The sequence below is a fragment of the Cyphomyrmex costatus genome, unplaced genomic scaffold (genome assembly GCF_001594065.2).
Source record: "Cyphomyrmex costatus isolate MS0001 unplaced genomic scaffold, Ccosl1.0 scaffold813, whole genome shotgun sequence".
NCBI lineage: Eukaryota > Metazoa > Arthropoda > Insecta > Hymenoptera > Formicidae > Cyphomyrmex > Cyphomyrmex costatus.
The window spans coordinates 6,497-14,056 of NW_017280390.1; the positions used below are offsets into that span (position 1 = coordinate 6,497).

The window sequence follows — 7,560 nt, forward strand, 5'->3', positions numbered from 1 at the left end:
AATTTTACCTTGTTATTTACAAAAAGTAAGTAAGCAAATAAATTTGTATCGTTAAATAACAAAATTTACAATATTTTGTTCATTTAACAAAAAAATTGTATTTTGTTATTTTAACAAAATAATTCAATGATAATCAGCTCGGCGTATGATAAGATGGCGGAAAGCGCGCGATTTTTATTGCATGCATAAACGTAACATGAATGCGTTTTTGCACGAACTCATGACAATCATGCCGTGAGAGTAATATGAGCGCTCACCAATTGTTATCTGGGCGCTGTTGCCCGTATGAGGATCCGGGCTTACACTTCATTTGTACTACTGTTTATTTTGAGTTCTCCACAATTATACGTATAGTTTTGATACAACGAATCCTCTAAATCTTTTTAAGAACCTCTACAAAATCCCTGCGCGACAGGACCAACAATGCAAAGAATTCAGCTGCAAAGTAATCGCTTAGATAAACCAACGAATCTCGCGTTTCAACTTCGCGCCTATATTTAAATGTGAAACACCGATTGGCTCGATTTCCCAGCAGGCGCCATTTCTTTTTGCGCGACGCGACGCCCCGACGCTGTTTGCTCGTACCATGCCACCTCCGTTGTCGACGGAACTGTGCCACGAGAGATGTACTCGATGCTGGTGACCGACGAGGAAATGGAGACGTCAGATTCGTACTGTTTCTGCGGTCGTTCGTACGATCCCCCGCAATTTATGATACAGTGCGATGTATGCAAGGAGTGGTACCATGGCGGGTAAGCGTTCGCTTGCACATCGGGATGTACGTCGTGGTGCGCGCTTGAAAGACGACGTTTTTTCTCCCGCGATTTTTCGCAGACGGTCCAATGGACTTTCCACGCGGAATCACTCGCGTGTTCGCGAATATCCGCTTGTAATTGTCAATGCAACGCAGTCTCGCCGGTGTCGCACTGCGAATACTGCGAACTATATGTTTTTGTTGACGTTAACATAACCTGTGTCGCATGCCAATTCGTACTTGGCGTTTGTCAATGTACATACACGCGACGTGGCGACAACGGTCTAAGCACTGACAGGACTTGCCTCACTCGATTAAAGTGCTGATCTATGTGCACCTACGATTTGTAGCCTTTGCGTCATGTGTTGTAACCTTTCCTTCTGTAGTCTGTACAGTGTTATGTTATTGTTTCATTGTAGGTGCGTGAATTTGAAAGAATATGTGACCACAGATCTTGACAAGTACCACTGTCCACGATGCGAGCCCATGTGTGGCCCATCACTCCGTAAGGCTGTTGATTGACAATGTTTTATATATATTTACATTTTCTGAAACTTTTTAGAATAAATTGTCACTCTAAAGAATAAAATCTTGTTTTTAAAGATTGAAAATTAAACCTTTTTTTAAGAGTAGCTCAATTTTTATTCTTTCGAATGAGATTTTACTCTAAAGAATTTAGAGAGCATATGTACAAAATTTGTTGTCTTTAATGTTCATTCTATTTTATAGTGAAAATTAGAACAAATTATCATAGACATGATTATACTGAACTCGATGCAAGTGTAAAACCAGTTCAAACTGGAACTGCAGTATTCATACGAGAGTTGAAGTCTAGACATTTTCCCAAAGCCGATGAAGTTGTGAAACATGTAAAAGGACATCAATTGACTTTTCAATATTTACAAAGTAATGGCTTTGAAACTCCTATCATTATTGATGGAAAAGATGGACTTGACATGGTTGTACCACCTCCCACTTTTAGTGTCTGCGATGCCGAAACTTACATAGGTAAGATAAATATAAAAGTAGCTTGGAATAATTGATACCTTATAATTATTTGTTTTTTATAATAAATTTGTTATTTTATATATTTTTATCTTATATAATTATGTATTTTATCTCATATAAACTTACACAATTTATATTATTTTCAGGTGCTGATCGAGACATAGATGTTATTGATGTTACAAGCCAAAGTAACTTACGTATGAAATTAAGAGACTTTGTAGAATATTACAACTCTTCTTCCCGAATAAGAGTATTTAATGTCATAAGTCTTGAATTTACTAACACTGGGTATATCAATATTCATTGTCTTATTGTAGGTGCGTTCCACTTGGCGTTCACAACGCTTGCGAGCGTTATTTATCCTTGTTAACATTTAATAAACAACAAGGATGAAATGATTCCATGAGCGTTGTGAGCGTCAAGTGGAACGCACCTTGTATATAGCTTTGTAGATTGTTTTTGTTAGATATATGTGTATAATTTGATAAAACAATTGTAGTCTTTCGTCATTGGTTGAAGCACCGTACATTGCACGGAAGCTCGATTGGGTTAATTCAGCATGGCCACGCGATTGGTCTGAGGATCATGATATAAAACGACCGGAAGTACAAAAATATTGCCTAATGGGTGTCAAAGATAGTTTCACAGATTTTCATATTGATTTTGGCGGCACGTCTGTGTGGTATCATGTGTTGCGTGGTGAAAAAGTATTTTATCTCGTCAAACCGACGCCAGCGAATTTACAATTGTATCAACAATGGATGTGTAGTTCGACACAGAGCGAAACTTTCTTTGGAGATCAGGCCGATGCATGTTACAAGTGTGTGCTTAAACAAGGTCAGACGATGATGATCCCTACAGGCTGGATACACGCGGTACTCACACCGGTGGATTCTTTAGTTTTTGGTGGAAATTTTGTGCACAGTCTCAACATTCAGATGCAAATACAGTGAGTAGAGAAAACTTGATTCCAAAACAATTGTAAATCAGTCCATTAAATTAATTCATTATTTATTTTACAATAATGTTTATGCCATTTTGTAGAATATACGAATTAGAGAGAAAGATGAAGACTCCAGCAAAATTTCAATATCCTGGATTTGAGACAATTAATTGGTTCGCAGCTAAGAAATTGTTAAAAGAATTGAAAGAATTGAATAATGAGGGCAAGAAATGTCCGCCATATTTTTTACAAGGCGTGAAGGCATTGCTTGGGATCCTCAAACAATGGAACACAGATAAGGATGTAAGTTAAGAATGTTTATATACGATTCTAATTAAAAAATATAAAAAAAACTCCTAAAATAAAAGTTAATATATATAATTTTAGTACAGCATGACTAGCCGTGGTCAAATACCACACACAATAAATAGTCAGAAATTACTGAAAGATCTTAGTAAAGAGATACGGCATGCAGAACGATACTTAATATCTCTAAATCCGCCAAAACCAGAACGCGAGAGTAAACGAAAAAAGAGAAAGCCATTGAATAAAGATTTCGTAGACTTCGATTATGCTGACAGGATGGCTGATAACGCTTTTAAAACGAATAAAGCCACATTAAAGGAAACGAACAAAGCGACATTAAAAGAAACGAATAAATCGATGTTAAAAGAAACAAATAAAATGATGTTAAAGGAAACGAACAAAATGGAACCTGCATTGATTCAACAATCATCAAAACCGCTCACATTAAAGCTTACATTACCGAAACCGATCATGTGTCCTTTAGTTAAAACACCCGTGACGGAAAAATCCGCCAACAGTAATAAACGGCAATTATCTAAGCCAGGAAAACAGAGTCCTACCGTAATTAGATTTAAGCTCGGCAATAACGAGGTTGTCAGAAGTACAAACGACAATATAAATGTTTACGGTAGTAATATTATGACTGGCTCCTTCGAGACAACGAAGGAATCCCTGTCGTGGAATCAAACGTCGTCCGTGTATGATTTTCACGACGGTAGCAACGAAAGTGATTACGGTCTTGTGATAGATGAGTCACAGAAACGGAAACGGACACCGAGATCGAAACGACTGAAGCGTGACTACGACGGCGACGTCGATGTGTTAAGTAATACACCGAAGAATGGCATAGAAGAATTGTTGAAAGCGTCAGCGTACACTCTTGGAAATAGCACTCCAAGGGTTGATGTCACGTACGTATAAATTCAGATTCGTATTGTTGGCATTGAATTATAATTTATGGCTGTAACGAAAAATAATTTTAGACCATCGACTACGATTCCACAGTACAGTCAACATATGCCGCCGCCCACTGGGTAAGTTAATTCATCGTGGAATTCTGATCTTCGTGTTTTATATTTCGTCAGTTAATTGTCATACATCTCGAAACTTTCTCGATTAATCTCTCCGAGGCACGATTAATGAAAAGTTTCGATAAACTTTAAAATAACTGATTAATGTAACTTAATTATTATACTTTACAAACGTCTTTAAAGGATCCCGCACGTTCCTTATGGAAAATGAATCCACATGCATTTGGCTGAAACTTTGGTAATTTATAGATTATATGATCCTGATGAAAAGTTGTCATTGCATCAACTCAATTTATTAAGCTGTTTGACCTCTAGAGGTCATCGAATGTAGGAAATAGCCGTTGCTACCGCGCGCGCGCGCGCGCGCGTGTGGACAATTGTCAATCAGTTTCTCCCTTTCCTCATCTCCACCGTTCTCTCACCAATCCTCATTTCCTCCCACTTATCCATTCCTCCATCCCCATGCACACATTCTCTTCCTACGATCTTTACTGCTGGCATTTACCAAAACCATTTGTCATCATCGTACCTACAGGATAAGCTACAAAGAGGAGAATCGGAGGAATTCCAGCTTGAAATGTTGAGGAGTGTACAGAGAATATCTCAATCTGGTTTAATAAGGGTTAGAGTGTACTCTCGATTTCGCAATACAACAAAATATTAATTATGGGTATACTGACTGACACACGATTATGATATGGATGATGAGATGGATGTTCAGGACCCTCCCATTTAAGGCTACTATTACATTTGCAAATCGGGTGCCATAATTAATATTTCGTTGCATTGCAAAATCGACAGTACACTCTGACCTTTATGCTAAACCAGGTTGAGGTATTTTCTGTGCGTCTCTCAACATTTCAAGCTGGAATTCTCCCGACTCCTCTCTTTGTAGTCTTGTTCTGTATGTACGATGGTACCAAATGGATTTGATAAATGCCAACAGTAAAGATTATGTAGAGAAAGTGCAGGAGGGAGGAGTGGGTAAGGGAGGGGCGTAGAGGAAGAGGAATTGGTGGGAGAGGAGGGAGTGGTAGGGATGAGGGAAGGGAGGAACTGATTGACAATTGCCTACACGCACGCACGCACGCACGCACGCACGCACGCACGCACGCACACACACACACACACACACACACACACACACACACACACACACACACACACACAATGGCAGCAGCAGTGATCTATTTCCTACATTCAATGATCTCTAGAGGTCAAACGGCTCAATAAATCGAGTTGGTGCAATGACAACCTTTTATCAAGATCACCTAATCTATAAATTACCAACGTTTCAGCCAAATCCACTGAGATCCATTTTCCATAAGGAATGTGTGGAAACCTTTAATTTTATTTAAAATAATCTCGAATGAGATTGAATTAATATAGGATGAATGCAGATAGGATAAGATTCTTTTTCAAGCATGCAAGTGTTCAATTTTTTTAATGCTTAAGATTTTTGTAGTTTTAAATCGCACAAAGGAATGAATTTGATTTCTTGATGTCTTAGTATTTATAAATTGAAAACGGTCAGTTCTGACAGGGCGTCACCGTCCACACGGGAGGCGATCGCCGGAATGTTGTCGTTCAGCCAGCAAAGTTACTCGACGACGAGTAGTTCTACGAAATCGTCAAAGAGATCTGTTAAGAGCCAACAAAATGATGATGATGATGACGATCAGTTGATAGAAAATATCGATAAAGTTCATCAAGACGACGATTTTAGTATGTATATAATATAAACAGAATGTCATATATTTTTATTACAATACAACTATTAAATTTGTATTATTCGCAGTTTATCCAGCTTTAGATGCTTCTGACGAGGAAGATTATATCTTTAAGCCTAAAGCAAAGAGTCAAATCGACGAAGCGTGGAATCCAAAAGCTAGAGTAGGCCCTCTTTTACCGAAAACGAATCGACCAGCACGGGAAGGAGCGAAGAAAACTTCTGTGGAAAAGGGTCTGGAAGCGGCTGCGGCGAAGCGAGCAAAGCAATCGGTAAGAAAATTGTTGTCTTATACAATATTACTTTATTTTGCACATAATCATTTCACAAAATACCAATAAGTATATAATGCATTACATTTCCTAATCATTACCAGACCAATATTAATAATTAATGCTCATTAATATTTATGCGGAATCTATCTGATGTGTAATACTTTTTTATAATTTTAGTCATTTATAATAAATATTTTATTACTCACAACTTTTCTTAAGTACCATAATTCCATGTTTCTTGCATATACATTTCACATAGGATGAATACCTGGATAACGACATGGACAAGGTTACCAAGAAGAAATTGGTAGGCATATTTCGATCTCTGCAACTTGATATAAAATTCTGTAGTACTGTACTTTTTTTTAGCTTTCCAGTATATATTACCATTACAATTTTGCTCCAATTATAGTTCTTGATTTGCAATTTTTATCTTTGTTGTTTTAGTTGCCATTTACTTAATATTTGCTTTTTTTTCACTGCACATATGTAGTGACCGCCAGCTGTAATCTGTCATCATTAATCTACAGATTGGACTAGAAATATATAATATAAAAGTTTCTCTATTCTTGGTGATACTCTACATATCTTCCTTCCTATATTCATCAATTTTTTTCATTTTTATTATGTTATTGTAATAAAAAAAAGGCTAATAGTAATAATGTAAATTACATTTTGTGCGTATAATAGGGTACCAACAAACGTACATATAATAAAAAGAAGCAAAAGAATCCTGTAGTTCCTGCAGTAGGAACATCTACTGCAGTTTCTGAAAATGTTGTAAAATCGACCGGATTCGGGTCAATACTGACAAGTCCCAACAGACTTAAAGATGTTAAAGCCAAACTCGCAGCACCTGTTCCAGCTGGTAAAATACCAATATTTTAATTACTTGTACATTTCCTTTTTTATTTAAATATTAGCAGTTTTATAGTTTATAATTGATTAATAATTATGTGTGTGAAGAAAAATGGAAATTTCTTAAATTTTCAGAACGAAAACCGAAGAAGGGTATGAAAACGGCAAAACAACGTTTGGGGAAGATCCTAAAACTTCATAAAATGATGCATTAGAATAAAATAAATATTATTAAAGAAGAAGAAAGCATTACGTCATTCTTCATTTGTGTATAAAATCATATAGTTGTACATTACTATGTAAATATAAGAAATTTTTCATTAAGGTGATACGCACCTTACAAAAGCGAATTAGTCCTAAAGTCAGCGTCGTTTTCTAAGAAAAACTTATATTTATTACGTTGTATTAATTTTAGGCAAATATATATATATATATATATACACATAAAATATATATACATATATAAAATAGAACAACTTTTGATATTTCGATATTTCAGTAAGAAGATATTTATATTGTAATAATAGATTTATTAATGTACTTTATGTGATGACTCAATGTATAATAGTAATTTAGTTGACAACAATCTGACAGGAAAATTTGTATCTTATAATTTTCTTTTAATTATTTTAATAAGATCGTGATTTAATTTATGA

The 7,560-nt window shown here is 36.1% G+C and overlaps 1 protein-coding gene across 3 annotated transcripts; it reads left to right on the forward strand.

Moving 5' to 3' along the window:
• Window positions 1-611: 611 nt before the first annotated feature.
• LOC108781417 (lysine-specific demethylase phf2) lies at window positions 612-7,266 on the forward strand. 3 transcript variants are annotated; one of them, XM_018549366.1, is made up of 13 exons: window positions 612-752; window positions 1,174-1,259; window positions 1,484-1,762; window positions 1,909-2,050; window positions 2,262-2,711; window positions 2,807-3,008; window positions 3,093-3,922; window positions 3,995-4,045; window positions 5,577-5,767; window positions 5,841-6,043; window positions 6,306-6,353; window positions 6,737-6,914; window positions 7,040-7,266. In XM_018549366.1, exons 1-13 carry the CDS (start codon window positions 625-627, stop codon window positions 7,117-7,119), a joined length of 2,868 nt encoding a protein of 955 aa, XP_018404868.1. In that variant the 5' UTR covers window positions 612-624; the 3' UTR covers window positions 7,120-7,266. The 3 variants fall into 3 exon arrangements, with proteins under 3 accessions (XP_018404868.1, XP_018404869.1, XP_018404870.1); XM_018549367.1 differs by having other exon boundaries at window positions 5,586-5,767; XM_018549368.1 differs by lacking the exon at window positions 6,306-6,353.
• The last annotated feature ends 294 nt before the right edge of the window (window positions 7,267-7,560 follow it).